We start from the raw sequence: 19,758 nt of genomic DNA, 5'->3' as shown, positions 1-19,758 counted from the left end.
CAGATCAGAAATATAACGAAAAGAACAGTTAGAGCAAATTAAATGTCAAATTTAATCTGAACTATAACAAGAAACTTGAGTAATGTTTGTGTTGCCCTGCCAGGAATTCAAAAAATATTACCGGTGAAAGAATTAAACTGTGAGAATGGTAAGTAGCCTACAGCTGTAGTTGGAAATAGTATCAGCCCTCAGCCAAATGCTGGTGACAATTTGTATATGTCTATCAATTTTGTGTTATTGCTAAGTGCTAATTTTATCTTTATTTTCATTAATAATTGTTTAAGAGAGGAGGTTATCTCCATTTTTTGGCTTCCAACCTCTTCTGCAAAATGGTTAATTTTTTTTTAATATTTTTTGTCTTTTCTATACATATGTGTGCGCAAATAAATAAACTAAATTAAACTGACGAATTAAAAAAGACAGCGTCCACTATCTTTCCCTTAACAACCGGTCAACAGTGTCCTGGGATGACGTAACACAATGCCTGATTCCTACACGCTATGCAGCCCAGATTTGCTGTAACTCGTCCAGAGGGTGACGTATAGAGATCTACTCTGACGCAGTTACCACTCCGCGCAGCAGCGCAGCTTTTGACGCCCTCCGATGTCTGTGTTATGAGACGCATTTTGTAAGGGTGTCTCATTATTTGTTTGCCAAGCGAGAGGGTTGCACAAGCTGTGAACTGGCAACCCAGAGAGGACACCTCGACTTCAACCCCGCTGATTAAGAAAAAAGAGAAGCCGCTGGTCAGTGAACGCATCCCAGCTGACACATAATGTTTCCAGCCACCAGATATACAAGTAAAGGTAAGTCGGCTAATGGCTAGTTAGCTAACATGCTGTGAGTGTGCTGTGTTTGACGTGGACAGAGCCGCTAACTTTCTCACCCACAGTGTTATCAGTTATCTTTATATCATCTATAAGCTTACTGCAGCCTGGTGTAGAGGGTTTATATATTATATCTTCGTGCCTAATAATGTTTTAGGTGTTTTACAATGCTAGCTGTGACATTAGCAGTGCAGCATGCTTATTTGTATGTTAGCATCTAGCTAAATGTAGGTTAAAGTTGAACCAATATATAGGTCACATGAACTGTGTCCTTGTCCTGAGTTGTATGTCCAAATTACACTTTTTTAGACATGTACAGGTGTTATTAGTAGCTTATTGTTTTGTACGCTGTGGGAAATGTTCTGCCACCCTAAAACAATGTTTATTCGCAGCCTTGGACTTTGAGTTTAGCTCAGCTGTGGGTACCCAGAAACTAGCTAGCATGGTGCTACAGCTGCAACCTGCTGTGACAGCTGCTTGTCTTTTTCACCACATTAGCTGCCAGTGTAGTTGTTTCTTGTTCTTGTTTTGCTGTTGGGTTATTTATAAGTCCCCTTGCTATATTTTGCCACCTGACTTTACATGTAGTTATTGCATTATTTGTTATTTTTCAATGTATCTCATCTGTGTTTTAATATTTGGGAACCAGATCAAGCTCAACCAAACCAGTGTGACCACTATCTATACAATGTACAGCCACATGCCCACCAGTTGCAGCTGGTCCTAACCGGGTGCTGTTTTCTCTTGTGCAGCCCACAGGTGCATCAGGGCTTTGAAGACAGTACAGACAGAGCATGCTGCCCCTCAGATCTGCTGGACACTAAACAGGCGGACGTGCTCTTCAGTGTCGACACCACGCATCACAACACACTACACTATCCATCCTAGAGAGAAGGACTCAAGATGGGAAGGTAAGACACTGCACGATCTAGAGCAGTGGCTCTCAAATGGTGTGTATACTAAGTATAGTAAAGTTCACATAAAACTGACTCCATTAACCTTCAGGGTTTTCTGTCAGAGAGACCTTTCTTTAACCCAAACCATCATCTGTTTCATAAAACTTCAGGAATATCTGGCATAAAGCCCCGAAGGCAAACTTCTCCAAACAGCCATAAAACACAAATGAAGAACAAGATCATTCAACAAAAGTGTAACATTCAGTTCAGTAATAACCGTCAAGGTTCATGGACAAAACAATTATTTTTTGCTAATCACCCATTATTAGCTTTAGCATGTTTACATTGCATAAATTAGCGTAGTGGCTAGCGTACATTTATCCTCTGCTAATAGCTGAACAAATTACATGCAGCGTTATTATTTTTCTTACTCACCAGTGGTTTAAGACACTGCATCTCCAGACAGACAGCTCGGTTGTTTTTCAGCCGACATGCACGTTTTTTCAGCTGAACATTGTTAAAACAGAGCAGCTGATGTTGCTAAAGCAAGAAGCTATTGGAGTGAGACGCTCGTCCAGGTCGTGCCCCGAGCAGTTGGGGGTTCAGTGCTGTGCCCAGGAGGCAAACTGGCACCTCTCCAGCTACCAGTCCATGCTCCATATTTGGTCAGGACGGGGACTTGAACCCGTCCTGATGTTCTAGTGTCTCTGTCAGGAGCCTAACCTGCTGTGGAGTATAATGTTTACACTGAATAAAAAAGTAACCCAATCTTCATATAACTGTTTGATTCATTAGCTGGGTTTATGATTGTATGTACAAGAGTATTTATTCTTTTTTTATTTTTTCTGCAACTCAACAAAGCTCACAGTGTACTTGTCACCGATGATATTCCTGCAATAAAACTTCTTCAGCCAGTGAGACTTTCCTGCCAACTGAAAGTATTAAGAAAACCTGCAGTACCTCTTTCCTCTGACATTTTCCTGTAATATATGGAATTGTGGCCTATAGTGTCTTCTATCCTATATAGAGAAAGAGAAATGTCACCGTGGATTTGCGGTGACAGGAGGGTTTGACAGGTGGAGTTACACATGGTGGAGAATCAGTGTGAATAAGCCCAAGAAACTTGTATCTTTGCCCACTGAATTCAGCTTTGAGATTCACAAAGTTTGTCATGAGTTTCAGTGGCTTCACTGCAAAATTGGACCCTAGTTCTGCCAGTTTTTGTTCAAGGCATTGTCAGGTGTGCCACACATGGCTGGCTCCAGTTATCTTCTTAAAATATTGCAAACTAAATGAGAATGCAGTGCCTCTCCTATTCTTTGGTATTTCTCTCTTATGGTTCTTTCCCAGGCGTCGAAATGGAGAGGTTTGCCGACGAGGCAGATGTGGTGATAGTAGGCGGGGGCCCTGCTGGTCTCTCAGCAGCCATTCGTCTGAAGCAGCTGGCCAACGAACATGGGAAGGAGCTGCGAGTGTGTCTTGTGGAGAAGGCCTCTCAAATTGGAGCACACACCCTGTCAGGTGCCTGTCTGGAGCCCACTGCCCTCAACGAGCTATTTCCTGATTGGAAAGAACGAGGGGTGAGTGTCTTATTCAGTAGTGAGAATTGACGAAGGCCTTATGTTTTATACAAAAAGATGATGGTTACCTCAGGTGCTCCATGCTGCTGTCATAAGATGTGTGATATCTTTTGTGACTGATTGTCAGCAACGCTAAATATAACATAGCTACACATACAGTACAGAGTGGTGATACAGAGTGATACAGCACGTACACACAAATTCCTGTAAAGTCAGACTCTGACCAACACACATTGTGCTCTCACCTCAGGCACCCCTGAATACTCCCGTGACTGAAGATGTGTTCAGCATTTTAACAAAGAAACACAGAATCCCTGTCCCCATTTTGCCAGGTAAAAGCTTGTGTTCTGTTTGAATAAATGAAGGTTTGATGCTCTCTCACCCCGTTGGTCTGACAAGTCATTTACAGGTTCTGCCCTACAGTGATGATGTGTTATTGATAACAGAGATTGACAAGTTGACATTTACCACTGGGAGAAAAGAGGCTACAAAGAATTAGGGGGGTTTAAAACAAAGAGAAAGGATGCGTCTGCATTTCTTCAAAGGCACAGTCTGAAAATAATCATAGGGGATGCAACATCACTCAAACCGATTAAACTTGCTATCAAGCAAATTCTGTCTCGACAAAAAGGTGGAAAAATCACTCCTTGGCATCAAACTGGTTTGTGGGTTTGGACTTGGATCTATCTTGCTGTCTGCAGGTCTGCCCATGGCGAACCATGGTAACTACATCGTGAGGCTGGGGAACTTTGTGCGCTGGCTGGGGGAGCAGGCCGAGGAGCTCGGAGTGGAGCTGTATCCTGGTTACGCTGCAGCTGAGGTGAGACGTCCTTTGAATTCCTTTAATTTATGGTGTGACAATTGCATGCAATATAAGTAACGTAAACATGTGTTCCTTTTCTTTTCCTTTTGTACCACTCATAATGTACTGTAGTTGGGTAGGTTGACAATGGCTGTGTAGATCATTTGTCCATGAAAAGGCACATCTTAAACCTCACTGGTTTGATTTTTTTTTGGTGCTATAATAAAGATCAAACTTAAACTTTTAAAAGAAAATCTACTACATGTGTTTACACCACTGGGCTGAGTTTATGGGTCTGTCTTTGTGTAGGCAGTTGTTAGTCTGACTAACTGCATATAGACTATGGCTATAAACCTGCCGTTGGCTTCTAGACATTTCTCCAGCACTGACACATACAGCGCTGTGGAGATAGGTCTGGCTACACAAGGCTATATTGCTTTATAGATAAACTATAAACTTGCCCACATTGATTTTGATAAACATATAACTGCCTAACATTCCTTTGTCTTCCTGTGCTACACATAAAGGTCCATAGTCTTCTAGTTTTATGGATTTCCATTAAGTATTTGTGGCGGCATGGTGGTGCAGTGGTTGGTATTGTGCCCTCACAGTAAGAGGGTTCCTGGTTTGAACACTGAGGTCGGGGAGCCCTTCTGTGTCGGAGTTTGCATGTTCTTCCCGTGTCAGCGTGGGTTTTCTCCAGGTACTCCAGCTTCCTCCCACAGTCCAAAGACATGCAGGTTAATTGGTGACTCTAAATTGTCCGTAGGTGTGAATGTGATTGTGAATGGTTGTCTGTCTCTATGTGTCAGCCCTGCGATAGTCTGGCGACCTGTCCAGGGTGTGCCCTGCCTCTCACCCAATGTCAGCTGGGATAGGCTCCAGCCCCCAGTTACCACTTACCGGATAAGCGCTTACAGAAAATGAATGTATTATGAATGTTACAGTTGACACAAGCAATGCCATGGTTATATTCTTATAAGCTAATACGGTGCACGGTTTTGTGTATTACCCTACATGTGACTCATACATTTAACCAACATGTTATAAATTGGGTATACATTAACCCACAATAAGTTATTTTCCCTATGTCCTGTATCTTTTCTTTATCTCCTCTAAAGATATTTAAGGGGGGAATAAATGAATAAAAACAACTAGAGAGGGAAAAAAGTAATTACCTAAGACTTAATTATAATTGTATAGCTTACAAGTACTAAGAACTTAGGTTGCTGGAGGTGGGAGGGGGTCAGACAGATGAAAGGCAGAGACAAAGTGGGTAAAGTTATAATTAGAATCATACAAGGTATGATTGGAGGTTGAAAACGTTTTTATAAACCCATTAAGATTTTATCGGAAAGTTTTGGCTGGGGCATAGCACACCAATGTTTTATCCTGGGTATACGTTGTATTTCTGTATAGCTCACACCATTTATTCACTGAATTTTTTGTGTGTTTCATTCCATCTGACTATGTGAATGTAGATTTATGTACATTTAAAATGCATATACGATTACCTTAGTGAATAGGCGTTGATTTGTTATGCAGTGCCAACACAGCATTTTAAGTTACTTGATTCTCTTACGAACGTCTCCTCCGCAATGACTGCAAAGGGGGAAAGGCTAAATCAATTTAAAAATATACAGGCATACACATGCATGTTTCATTTTTTTTTTATCACCTAATCAATGTATTGTCGGCTTACCTGTATCAGTGGACGTGTCCATTGTTAAGACAAGTTATATAATCCAGTAATCTGCCTGTTTGTTTGTGCCTGTTCATCCTTTGAAATGAAACGTGTACAGCTTCGTGCATTAACCTTTATCTGTGTTTACTTTTGTTAAGGTTTTGTTTCATGAAGATGGAAGTGTGAAAGGAATTGCCACCAATGACGTAGGCATCGCCAAAGATGGCTCCCCAAAGGTATTGTGCAGTAAAAAAAAAAAAAAAAAGAGAGAGAGAGAGATTTAATATCACTGTCCCGCTGTAGTCCATTTATCTCCACACAAATAGCTTTGATACATAAGGCTCTTTGAAAAGGCTGTAAAGACGAAGCAAGCCAACAAAAGCAAAAGCACGCCTCACACATAAAAATGTGCATTTACTGATTTCCTTCAGCAGTAACACATTTACAGAATGGAGGGCTTTATAATGGTTGCCAATATTACCTCATCATTCAGTACATTGTCATGATAACGTAGAAACGTCTTTTCTTCTTTAGAAGGTTTGTACGTGTTCTTTTTCCCTTTATGTCAGATAATACCAAATGTTGTGATCCTCTACATAAAGTGATGATTTCATCATCTGTGTTGTGTTCAGTATCTTCTCATTCATGCAATACATGTTCATGCGTCCTGTCTCTCTCTGCTTCAGGATGTGTTTGAGAGAGGAATGGAGCTCCATGCTAAAGTCACGTTGTTTGGAGAGGGCTGTCACGGCCACTTGGCCAAGCAGCTTTACAAGCAGTTCAACCTGCGTGAGAACTGTGAACCCCAGACCTACGCAATCGGCCTGAAGGAGGTAAATAACCTGCACCACCCACATAAAGGCTAATGCTGGAGAGAGTATCAGTCACCCTGTCTGAGGCCTTAATTTAGTTTCACCTTAATCTGGTTTGACTGATCGTTCCTAACGAGTAAAGTCCATCCTGAGGAGACAGATAAAAGGGTTACTGTAATGTGTCTACACTGGGGATTCAACACTGTGTACACAGTCTGGTGAGACACTAGAAAACACAAATGCATGGAGTTAAATGGTGTGCTCACTCTTATATAGCAAAGCTGATCATTGTTAGAAAGTATCAGTGGATTTAATGAATCCTCTGCCCATCAAAAACTTTTGTCCCTTTTTGTTTTCTAAGTTGTGGACGATTGATGAGAAGAAATGGAGGCCGGGCAGAGTGGAGCATTCTGTGGGCTGGCCCCTAAACAGAAACACATATGGAGGATCCTTCCTGTACCACCTGAACGAAGGAGAGCCGCTGGTGGCGCTGGGCTTTGTGGTGAGTGGCTTTGTGCACGTCCTGACAGATGATGTAAACAGAGGTGATGCGGCCAGTAAATAACCGCAGCTTGAGCTTTTAAGTAAACACCTGAGTCGTTTGCAGATTTACATGATCAATGTTTGTTATTTATCCTGCAGAGGAATAATACATACAGCCTTGAATTGATTCTTTACATTTCACTGTGAAATCTGGTGTGGAAATATACTGTACATTATCATAGTTATATTCTAACACAGCAAAAATGTGTGTCTGTGAGCTTAAAGTATGTAATTCCTTTTATCTGTTATAGTTTTAATTTAAAATCAGTTACATTTTCTGAGTCAGTCTAGTCACAATACCTCTTGTTAACAAAGTAAAAGCATGACTTAAGTAAAACTTTCTAAACCAGACATGCCCAAAGTCTGACCCAGGGGCGCCAACTAATTCTAGATGGCCTGAGAGTGTTCACCTCATGATGGTATACAGTTTGTAGACATTCACCAAGTAGGAACTAATGTGTTTGCATAAACATGGGTGGTAAACAAGCAAACGAATACTTACCTAACAGCAAACGTTTCCTGCTACGTAACAATGATGGCCGCGTGTTTGCTACGTTTGCTATGTAGCCGTTAAGTCAACACTCAGGGCCGTCGCCGTCAGGAGTGGTGGAAAGTTGGATGCTTGTACTCGGTAACCATCCACACGCGCTCACACACCGATGGAACAGCCATTGAGAGTAATTTGGGGTTCAGCATCTTGCCCAAGGATACTTTGACGTGCGGACTGGAGGAGCCGGGGATCAAACCACAGATTATCCAATCAGTGGATGACTCGCTCTACCTCTGAGCCACAGCCCCCCCCCAATCAAACCTCCATTCAAAAAAGTTTGGACACTTCTGTTCTAAACAAACCCCCGAAAAAAAGCGGACTTCCCTCGTACGTAAATTCAGAGGCACCACAGACAAACTTATACCTCTGACATTCTACACACATGGATTTGGTCGTTTGCCCCCTCTGTGTTTTCACAGACCTTTGTACTAAACTATATTTTAGTAAACCTCTCCATGCTCCCTCAGATTTATAACTCATCACAGGCTAACCTGAGTGGACGATGAGGTCGTTGACCAGGTTTGGCTTTTATCCCGACATGCACTGTGAACTTTGGTAGCTGTGTGAAGACAGGCTGTTGCCTCTCTAGATTGTTACATAACCTGTAATTTTAATTTGCTGTGGGTTTCAAAGACGTTCTGGAGACAAAGAGGATGATTAAAAAACTTGATTTGTAGTGTCAGTGCGTTGTCGCAGATGTTTGAAGCTCGGCAGAAATGCAACACTAACACAGAAGGATATGGAAAATTTAATTGGATTTTATTATTTTCTATGCCATATTAGATTTAGAAAATAATTAAACACCCTACCTTTTTCGAGTTTTAATTTTTCTAGGATGTTTGTTGTTGGGACTGAGCGATACGGAGAATATAAAATAAGTAAGTTCAGAAAATTATGTCACTTTACTGTTATGCAGCCTTTTAAACCAAGAAAACTCAACACTTGTGATATTAAGATATCCAAAAATCTATATATATATACACACCCTTTTACATATCAACATAACATCAATATCTTACCTAGCACTATGTGTTGTAGTTGTTTTTTTAATGACTGGTATTTATTTCCCCACTCCAGATTGGTCTGGACTACACCAACCCTTACTTGAGCCCGTTCAGGGAGTTCCAGCGCTGGAAGCATCACCCCTTCATAGCTCCCACACTGGAGGGAGGCAACAGGATTGCATATGGAGCCAGAGCACTGAACGAGGGAGGATTACAGGTACATGTCTACCTTACATATTGTCAGTATTAATAAGGATACTTGTTTGGCACAAAACTTTTTATCAAACATGCCTGTTGTGTGAGTGCAGCTGTGTCACTGGAGAAACTACAAGACGCACTTAGAGATTATATTGTGTAATATGGAGACAACCGTTGTGCGTGACTCATTTACACTACAGAGTTCTTCGTCAGGGATTTTTGAAATGTGCTCCTACTTTTATATTTAACCCTTTAAAACCTGAGCAAATTAGCCCGATTCCTGTCAAGAACACACGACAAAGTCAGTGAGCAACTTTACAAAAAATTACCCAAGAAATTAGAAGTTACAGAAACTTTCCTGACATATAGTTTTAAAAGGTAATAAAAAGCAAGCAAACAAACAAACAAATAAGGAAATAACCTTGAAAAAGTGCTAAATATGATTTTAATAATACAGTTATAATAATTATAAATTCATTTTTCTGGGCTTTTTCCCCTAGTTTTTTTTAATAGTTTTTTATAATTTCCCCCCTCTTTCTTTTCTTCTTCAGGTTACTATTCTTGTCACGTTTTACTGTTTCCTTGCAATTTGCATGACATTTCTTGCCAAGTTGCTCATTGCCTTTTTAGCAAGTTTTTGAAAGGAAACCAAATCAATTTGCTTGGATTTCAAAGGTTTAAAGGCGCCTGAATGCAGCAGAACTCATCAGCACAAGTCTTCATTTAAGATGTAATTTACTCAGCAAACAAATTGATGTTGTCACGGTAGAATGACGACAGAAATCAGTAAATCATTTTTTATAAATTAATCAAATTGTTTACACTACCACTGACACATTGCTGTGTGTTTGGTTTATTTATAATATACATCAAAAGCGATCTGAAGCGGTTAGTTTGACTTCTCTAATCTGTAGTTTCAGGTGGTTCCCCAGTCTTTGTCATTTTAATACAGAAAATCTTAATGCAAGGATAGATAACATCCTTCGATCTATCAGATATGCAACATCACTCTTATTGGGCAAAGATTTTAGAGATTTATTAGCCAAGTTGTACCAGCTGTTTAAAGCATAGATTCAATTTGAAGTGCCACTATATTAAAAAGTGTGACAAGATAAAGGAGACAAGTTATTGCAGTAGGATGTCATTATACTATAGGACACGGCTGAAATATATGGGGCGTGGAGAGAATGTGAAGCGAGTTTTTTAACCTGCTACAATGATCTTTGTAGCGTGTGGTTACCTGGCAGACTGTGCAGACTGAGTCTTGGAAGTGAAGCTAATATAAACTGGCACTGAATTAATTAACTGCTTGTTTTAACTACAGGATAATGTGGAATGTAACCGCTGTGTCCCTGTGCCTCTGGTGCAATGTGGTATTTAGTTTTAGCATTTTCGTTTTTTACACAGTTGGTTTTTACACAGTTGTATATAGTTTTACCTGTCATAGGGCTGCGGAGCCACGAGAAAGTCAAATAGACCAGCAGCAGCATGTGGTCACTGTAGCAGCTTCATATTATCATAATGGACCTGCTTTGCTGCAGATATGCTGCAGCAGACGTGTCATGCTGCGTCTGTGCCCCATGTATTTTGGCCGTGTGTAGATAGTGCATCTGCTGCAGTGGTACATCCAACTGGGCGCAGACCCCAAACAGGCTTATGTTTCCCATTAGGGATTATACATCCCAGCGGGTACTGGGGACACATCAGGATCCTCCACGATGAGCTGGAGCACGTGGCTTGGAAGCTGCAGAAAATAAATCACTTGATATAAATGAAGACTCGTTCAATTCCCCTAATTTATTGGAAATTTAATCGAAGAAAATACCAACTGTTTGCTGCTCACTAACCACATGAAGCATCTGACCAAATCTTGTTGTTTCCATTTAAGAAATATAAGTAAACTGAGATCTGTTGTTTCAACTGATGAACAGAAAATGATCACACATGTCTTTATGTCATCTCACACTGACCACTGTACTGCACCCTTCTCCTCACTGAGTGTGTCTGCTCTTGCTCAGCTGCAACCAATCCAGAATGCTGCTGCCAGACTACAAACTAGATCATATAGACGCTCTCCCTGTTGAGTTTAGTATCAAATTCCAAATTCTCATTTGTACTCACAGAACGTTCAGGCTTTCTCTTGTGTGGCTTAACTACTCAACCCATATTCTTCAGCTGGCTTTCTTGAATCGAATACACTGAATTTATTGTCTGTCCTTCGCTCTCGCCTTAAGACCCGTGGTGATCGAATCTTTGTACACCATCAGTCATAAAATCACAGCAAACTACTACAAGAACAGGACAAAGGGAACAAAGGCAGAAGGAAAACAACCTAGACAAGCATTCTTCATGGTACAACATCAGTGTTTGTCATATTATGCACATTAGTTGACACCTCAGATTATAAGAAAGGGTGCAGCTCATCAGTACATCAGGCTACATTACATTTTCATGTCCTGTCTCTTAGCTTGTAACGAAGTCTTTCATTGGAGGAGTTTTTAGCCATTTCGTCAAACCACTCCTTCACGGATACATCTCCTTTAGTTTTCCAATGCTGCAGCACTATCTTACATCCGGTAATAAGTGCTATCGTGCTCAAAATTTGGTGACTGTTAAGCCCACTTCCCTTTGGCAGCACATCTAATAGACGAAGTATTGGCGTCGGTACAAGTGTAGAGGACATCACTGTATTGATGAAGGCAGTATGTGGCTCACAGTCACTTTGTCTTCTATGTTTTCTTTCTTGTTGTCTCATGCCTTTGTGAAGCACTTTGTGACCTATGTCTGTGACAAGTGCTATGTAGATAAATTTTACTTACTTATGTTTTTCATTTAAAGCTCAAAATATCCAGTAGAATTATGGACAGGCTGCACAGCAACTAAATTCTTAAAATGCATTTAGAAGTGTACGATCTCCGAAAGTCAAAGGCAGGCAAGTTGAAAATGGGCATGACCTCTCTCCTCTTCCTCTCCAGTCTATCCCAAAGCTGACTTTCCCCGGAGGGCTGTTGATAGGCTGCAGCCCCGGCTTCATGAACGTCCCAAAGATCAAAGGCACCCACACAGCGATGAAGAGCGGCATGCTGGCTGCCGAGGCCATTTTCCCCAAAGTCACAGCAGAGGAGCCGGAGTCTGAGACGGCAGGTAGAGAGCTTAAGACACATTAATAGTCACGACAGAAGCACCAGTAGCTGTTTGTATTTAATTCAAGTTACTCAGAAACCATGCCAAACAGGGTTTAGACAACTTTGAAGTTACAGAATAACAAACACTGCAACAAGGCTGGGTAACAGGTCATGTCAGGTGTGGCAGCATTTGCAGGTATAAAGGTTCAGGCAATAAACTCTTTAAATATGAGTTTCCCAAGCAGCCAGACGAAACTCAGCTGAGGTTTGACGGGGACAAATTCTTGCAGGTCTATCAATCAGAAAAACTGCAATGTTAATAAAACTGTCAGAGGGAACAGTCTCAAGGATCATGACAAAAGTGGCACTATGACTTATTTACTTCAGTTAAAGTCATTTTTTTATGGTATTGTGCTGGTTTATGCGCCAGAGTTTGAAATGATCAGCCTCTCAAACTTCAGCCACCACCCCAGTTTTATTGAGGTGGATGCAATTTAATGCTTCTCAATTCACTACAATGAATGAAATCGCAAATACAACTGCGCTATACCTGAAACTGAGTCCTTGTTGATAAGGAAAGTCCACGTACCTGACTGTGTTAGTGGAGGGATTTTGTGATTATATACAGGCGCTCTTTTTTAAATCTTTACTTTACAAGGTCAAAATCAGTCGAGGCTTTGTGCTGGAAATGTGCAAACATGTCAACACGACAACAGCAGAACAGAAATTAAATCCTTCCGTTTATTTTTCTTTTTAAAATCCTCCCAGGACTCCATGTACCTGAGTACACTGAAAACTTGAAGAGCTCGTGGGTGTGGAAAGAGCTGCATTCAGTAAGAAACATCAGACCGTCCTTCCACAATTACTTTGGCCTGTACGGTGGCATGGTCTACACGGGAATCTTCTACTGGATCTTTAGAGGAAAAGAGCCGTGGACGCTCAAACACTGTGGTGAGTATCACGGAGCAGAATCTCTCTGTATATATCTCTCTAATGGTACAACCTAGCAGGAGCAATAAAGAAAGATCAGCTGTAGAGAAAAGAAAGCTCATGTTCGATGGAGTCAGTGTGAAGAAGAGTAATAAGCAGCAGTGAAATGAAAAGAACTGAGGTAGATAAGATGTTTTTTTTATTCTGAAAGGTTTTAAACGTGGTATAAAAAGCATAAAGCACATTGAGAAATTTGTAATGTTGTCAGTTGTGCTGCTGCAGATAAGCAGCACGTCACATAACCAGTGGTTTTCCCTCAGGTCAGGTATGAAGTCACTTTATCTCAGCAGAGAAAATCAACATTTTGTAACCGTCTCTGCACAATCTGTCTCAGGCCTCGATGCACACCAGCTGAAACCGGCCAAAGACTGTACTCCCATTGAATATCCCAAGCCCGACGGCAAGATAAGCTTCGACCTGCTCTCCTCCGTGGCTCTGAGTGGCACCAACCACGAGGGGGACCAGCCCCCCCACCTGACCCTGAAGAATGACAGCATCCCGGTAGAAAGGAACCTGGCCGTATTCGACGGGCCTGAGCAGCGTTTCTGCCCTGCAGGTAACACCATCATTCCTCATGAAGAGCATCCCCCACACAATGTGTCACGGTGCTGATAAGAGTTAATCTTTACCACAGACTGAAGCCAAGAAAGGAAATTCAGCTTTTCATTGCATCTAATGTCACACCAATATAAAGTCACAAATGAATCAGGACTTGTAAGCACAGGTCACATGCACTCACAGGGGCTGTATTTAGGAGGTTAACTGATCTTAGCTGAAACAATTAGTCAATGAGAAGAACATTTATCTGCAACAGTTTTATAACTAATCTCCAGTCGGGTCATTTTTCAAGCCAAAATGATGACCGTTCTCTGGTTCCTCATGTTTGGCTGATTATCATTGGCTTTTGGGCCGATGGATCAAGCAATATAAATATGTCAACTTGCACTGAGTACATCAGAGGGACAGCTCATAGTAGATGTTTTGGAGATAAAGTCAGACTGAGATGGTTTGGACGTGTTCAGAGCAGGAATAGTGAATATATCGGTAGAAGGATGCTGAGGCCTAGAGGAAGACCAAAGAGGAGATTTATGGATGTAGTGAGAGAGGACGTGATGTCAGCTGGTGTAAGAGAGGGTTAGACGGAGGCAGATGATTCGCCTGTGGCCACCCCTAAAGGGAACAGCCGAAAGAAGAACTTGCACTGTAGGAACCACAAGTTCTTTTTTTAATTCTTATTTCTGATGTCTTCATAAACTTTCAGTCGAGAAGCTTATTAGAAGAATAGATTAATTAAAGAACATAAGTTGCAGCCCTGACTTCATTTATATTACACTAGATAGTGTCTGTGCAAGCTGTTAAAATTTACACCATGGTGCTCACACCAGTTTAGGTAGGGCTGCAATTAATGCCAACAACTTTTCATAGTGAATTATTCGTCCAATTAATCATTGAGTCCAGTGATTTTCACACTTTTTGTGCCTGAAGAACACCCGTATTTATATCTGTGCATAATAGACTTTATAACATGGGTTATCACTCTTATCGTGAAACAAATTATTGTTTTTATTTATGAATATCAAATAACAATTGACAACCGACCATTACTCATGAAATATTTATGAACAAAATGTTTCAAGAATTCATTTTAAATGTTTTAAAATCACATCAAAGCACCAGTAACATCCATTTAAAAGGAAAAGAACGTAAGACTAGTCCATACCCATTGAGTGCACAGTTGCCCACGTACAGTTTCACATGGTGTGTGTTTGGGATACAGGTCATAGGAAATTGCAGATTAAATAGTCAGCTGAACCCATTAAGAAGAGCAATGTATTCAGACAGAGTTTTTGTGAATTTGATAGTATGATTGCTTTATTGAAAGTACAGTAGTACCATTGCCAATAGTGGGATAGTTAGTGGGCTAAAACTGTACATTAGTAGTTGAGGTAGCACGTTGAAAGGCAGATAGTTAAAGTGTTTATATGTTGTATTGACTCAAAAGTGGGGCGCACTGGTAGTTCACATGGGAAAGGTGCGGCTAGCCCTTGTTGCAGCAGCATACCATACCATGACTTAGTCATACCAAAAATTAGAAAAGAAAAACAAACATTGGTCCACAGGGGGAGCCACAGCGATTGGTCACATTTTAGCCATTTTTAAGCATTTTTCTGTTGCTATAGCGCCACCTAGTTGCCAATTAGAGTTAAATTTCTCCAGTCACCTTGAGGCGTCCTGTTCTACATATCTACCAAGTTTAGTAAAAATCAATATGGCGGTTAGGCCTAGATAAGAAATGAGCTCTCTAGCGCCCCCATTTTGTTTGATGGGGTCAATAATGGAGGGGTCCCCTCAGATTATGTGTGGTCATATGCCTACAAAGTTGCGTGGTGATGGGTGAAACCCTTGAGATGTTATACACCTTTATGTGATGAGCCACGCCCTCCACAATATTCATTGCCTTATAGAAGCTCAGTTTTAGTACGTTTTCCAACTTTTGCCAAGAGGGAACTTTAGATATTGATCTCTGATTATGTTCACCCAGTTTCATGCAGATCGGTCAAACTTCCTAGGAAGAGATCCATTTGAAGTGTTTTTCAAAAAATTCAAAATGGTGGAAAATCTATATAACCAGGAACTTATGGGTTCTTGAGGCAAATGTGTTCCTCATGAGGAGAGGCATCTCTGTGCAAAGTTTCACGTCTCTATGACATACGGGGCATGAGATATGCCCGTTCAAAGTTTGCAATTTCAGTCGGTTGCTATAGCGCCCCCCTTTGGCCAATTGATGTAATATTGCTTCATTTGCATCCTCCCATGACCCTCTACCACTGTGCCAAATTTCACATGGATTGACCAAGTCAGTGAGGAGAAAAACGTGGACACACAGACACACCCACAGACAGAGTTTTAGTCGTTATATAGTAAGATAATGTGATGTGTCACACACTTATACTTCCCTCACACAAACAGCAACAAGTTCCATGTGAAGGTTATTTGAATTAAATTAACTCCGTTGTCATTAACACACAGGTCCGAAATGCACACACATGCACAAACAGGACAAAGTGGAGGGATGTCAGAGTGAGGGGGCTGCCTTGGTCGGGCGCCCCGAGCAGTTGGGGGGTTCAGTGCCTTGCTCAAGGGCACCCTGGCAGTGCCCAGGAGGTGAACTGGCACCTCTCCAGCAACCAGTGCATGCTCCGCATTTGGTCCGGACGGGGACTTGAACCGACGACCCTCCGGTTCCCAACCCAAGTCCCTATGGACTGAGCTACTGCCCCGCAGAAAAGCAGCAAATTCTCAACTTTTGAGAAGCTTGAACCAGCAACTGTTTGAGTTTTCTTTACCAAAACTTACCAAATCAATAAGCTTTGGCTCGTGGGTCAGTTGCTGTTGGCTATCAAACATTAATGTCTCCTCTTAACTCATCAAATCTTGTGCTTTGAGATAAACTAGATGGTCCAGGTTGTGCTCTTACTCCATGCAGATTAAACAGAAGTGTGATTTGAGAGGGAAAGAAGTTCCAGGCATCCCTGTGGGAAACGACCACTACACTAGAAGAGGAAATGTTTCCATCTTTGTATAAACAACAAACATCCTGGTGGGAACATGCTGGACTCTGATGAGAGCATGCTCCAGGGTCGTTTAGATTCTTCTATGAATGACAGCCTAATTTTCAGCACTGTGTAGCTGTTAGGAGAAATTTGTCATTTTGACAGATTGGATTAAAACAGAGCAGAAAACACTGCAACACCTCACCTCTAACATGTGATCTGATGTGACTGAACTGGAGCTGCTTTTGATGTAGACGCCATCGTCTTAATGAATGCAAAGAAAACGTGTTGGTTGAATTTAAACCTTTCTGAGAGCACTGTGTGTTGAGGCAATGTCTCCAGATAAAGACAAAGAAGTATTCACCTGGCTCCTTTTTTAAATGCTGTGGAAACTTAATGTTTGTCCACACAGACAAATGACAGCGAAACAGTTGTGTGTGTTTGTCAGGACAAAGAGAAGGGGAGATTGGATAAAGCAGGACATCAATTACCATAGAAACTCTGCAGCTTTGGGTTAGGAAGGTTAATTATTTTTATAATTAGTTATGGGCTCGGCATTGTTGGCTGGCGTGAATCAAAGGTGTCTTTCAGAAACACGTAAATGGTGTTCGTGGCAAAAAGCAGCAGCTGAACCTTGTTTTATTATCTAAACATTCATTGACATCCTTTTCCCTTCAGAGTCTAAAAGATGCTTTGCTGTTTTTCAATCCTGACCACATAAACCGTATTTATAGCCACAGACAGATTTGTTTTCTTTGCAGAGTTAATTAAGCCGCCGCAGCATCTCAGTTGTGCAGATAGTGCATTAACACTGAAGTGTGTGTAAAGCTTTTTAATCAGTTTGCTGTGACATGTGGCCACAAGACCCTGCAGATCTTCCTACCTGTACTAAATGACGTCCTTTTAAAAACTGGAACTTTGTTGAAAAGACACTTGTGTTTTTTTAAAACCTACAAATGACATCAAACTATCAGGCTCCAGCTATAACTTTCTCCGTAGCAGTTTTCATTGGCAGCAACTCGTGTTCTAAACCAGCTTGGATCAATGTCAAAAAGAGAGCAGTAAAACAGGCCTGAGTGACTGTGCCTGTCTCAGACGCTCTCCTAACCCTTCCCCTGATGATACTTCATTCACTCTCCAGGGACGAGGCAGTTAGGCCAAAAGTCTGGTGTTAAGCTTCTCTTCAAAACGCAGAGTTTCAGATGTGTCCTAACAAAGTTCACTCAGCATATTTCCTGTCAGGTTTTATCGCTGTTGTTTCTCCTTGGTAACAGCTGAGACAGAAAATGACAAATATTTCTGAATAAAAATCTTACAGAAAGCATGTTTTGTTTTCCTGGAGACAGGCTGCCCTGTGAAGCTCCTCATTTCAAAAGATTCATCATTTTACCACAGAGCAAAATAGGGTGGTAATAGTAAGGTCTCTCACAGTGCTGTGAAGAAATGCTGCTCATGATACACAGTGTAACATGAAGCAATTCTGCTTCTCCTTCAATGGCTGTAATAGTTTTTCAGAAAGCAGGAATTTGGTACATAATACATATTCAACATATGCAAAGTGTACTGTCAAAGCTTGGCATGGAGAAACAAAAAAAGTATGACCCCAAATTGCAGAGCTGCTGATTTTCAAAGGACAAATATCACGTGACCTCTGTGAGTGGTGAAATGTGGCTGGTTATTTGTGGTGGGATCTTAACTTGACACATTTTGGACATCGCAGATTCACATGGGATGAAGTTCACAGACAATCTCAGCAATTATAGTAGAGGTCCCAGTGTTCCTGCAGCCTAAGGCAAGGTAAAATTAATCCAGTTTGACTTTTTTAATGCTACTCTTAACTTTTTTTTTTTTTTACTTAGGGTTAAGGACAGTCCTTCCAAAATGTCTAATGTAACATCAAACATGACTTCTTTGGTCCAGTGAAAAAGTTAGTCGGCATTTATTGCCAAATATCATAGTGATTTTGTGTCTCTCACTCTGCATGTGAGATTCCACTGCCAAAAGACTTTTCAACTTCAATTAAGGCCTTATTTTTAGATTAAGGAATTCAATGTAGTGGTGTAGTGGTTAGCATGGTCACTATACAGCAAGAGGGTCACTGGTTTGAACCCAGGGTCGGGGAGCCCTCCAGTGTGGAGCCTGCATGTTCTCCCCGTGTCAGCGTGGGTTTCCTCCAGGTACTCCAGCTTCCTCCCACAGTCCAAAGACATGCAGGTTAATTGGTGACTCTAAATTGTCCGTAGGTGTTAATGTGATTGTGAATGGTTGTCTGTCTCTATGTGTCAGCCCTGTGATAGTCTGGCGACCTGTCCAGGGTGTACCCTGCCTCTCACCCAATGTCAGCTGGGATAGGCTCCAATCCCCCGCAACCCTCAAAAGAATAAGCATTTTTAGAAAATGAAAACTTTTCAAGGCTCTGTGGGAACTCTGTTACAGTAGATCTGTGCAGACAGGGCTTAAGAAGAAACGCTGCACATCAAAGTGTATCTTCACATGTAACATCATTCAGGCAGCAGCTGGCAAACTGTCGATAGTGAGGTTGGAACTCACTGAATACCTGACCAAAACAGAAAGTGGTGCTCAAAACTTACAGAAATATTCCACATCCTTTGTCTCTATGCGTCTAACTCGTTTATTTCTCTGCAGGTGTGTACGAGTACGTTCCCCTGGAGACAGGAGAGGGGATGCGATTGCAGATCAATGCTCAGAACTGTGTCCACTGTAAGACCTGTGATATCAAGGACCCGAGCCAAAACATCAACTGGGTGGTGCCTGAGGGCGGCGGCGGACCAGCCTACAACGGAATGTGAACATCCAGTTTCATTTTTTAAACTTTTTATGTCTAGAAACATAACTGTAAAGTATCACGCATTTTTGCAGTACATGCCAGCGATGGCAAACGTGCCTAAGTATGGGACAGATAATAACTATAGAGCTGTTTTTGAGGGTATAAATAATAAAATCTGCTAAAAGGATGTTAGACATTAAAGTGAATTCTTAATTTATACAGTGAGACAGTTTATGTGGTACAGGCTTTATAAAACAATGCAAAACACAGGACCATATGTAACAAGTTTTATCTATAAAATCCACAATATGGGCATTTGAAATAGTTGAAAAGTAAACTGTTTTGTGTCTGAACAACGACTTCACTGACTGTAACAACAGAATCTTCTGTAACTGAACAAACGCA

The 19,758-nt window shown here is 41.3% G+C and overlaps 1 protein-coding gene across 1 annotated transcript; it reads left to right on the top strand.

Annotated features, from left to right (window-relative positions):
* Positions 1 to 587: 587 nt before the first annotated feature.
* On the top strand, positions 588 to 19,705 carry etfdh (electron transfer flavoprotein dehydrogenase). The gene is made up of 13 exons (XM_049585118.1): positions 588 to 806; positions 1,580 to 1,738; positions 3,074 to 3,303; positions 3,554 to 3,635; positions 4,005 to 4,123; positions 5,948 to 6,025; positions 6,476 to 6,622; positions 6,963 to 7,103; positions 8,772 to 8,915; positions 11,872 to 12,040; positions 12,790 to 12,972; positions 13,346 to 13,567; positions 19,212 to 19,705. The coding sequence occupies exons 1-13, from the start codon at positions 776 to 778 to the stop codon at positions 19,373 to 19,375; spliced, it is 1,869 nt and encodes a 622-aa protein (XP_049441075.1). The 5' UTR covers positions 588 to 775; the 3' UTR covers positions 19,376 to 19,705.
* Positions 19,706 to 19,758: the final 53 nt, after the last annotated feature.

This window comes from Epinephelus fuscoguttatus, linkage group LG9 (assembly GCF_011397635.1).
Source record: "Epinephelus fuscoguttatus linkage group LG9, E.fuscoguttatus.final_Chr_v1".
In the NCBI taxonomy this organism is placed as follows: Eukaryota; Metazoa; Chordata; class Actinopteri; order Perciformes; family Serranidae; genus Epinephelus; species Epinephelus fuscoguttatus.
Note: the sequence above shows the minus strand (reverse complement) of the source record. Positions and strands in the feature narration are given on the sequence as shown.

Excerpts from the sequence above, each read along its gene's own strand:
- etfdh (XM_049585118.1), top strand. The coding sequence starts at position 776 with ATGTTTCCAGCCACCAGATATACAAGTAAAG. Across the intron at positions 6,623-6,962 it reads ACGCAATCGGCCTGAAGGAG|TTGTGGACGATTGATGAGAA; the intron begins GTAAATAACCTG and ends TTGTTTTCTAAG. Across the intron at positions 7,104-8,771 it reads TGGTGGCGCTGGGCTTTGTG|ATTGGTCTGGACTACACCAA; the intron begins GTGAGTGGCTTT and ends TCCCCACTCCAG.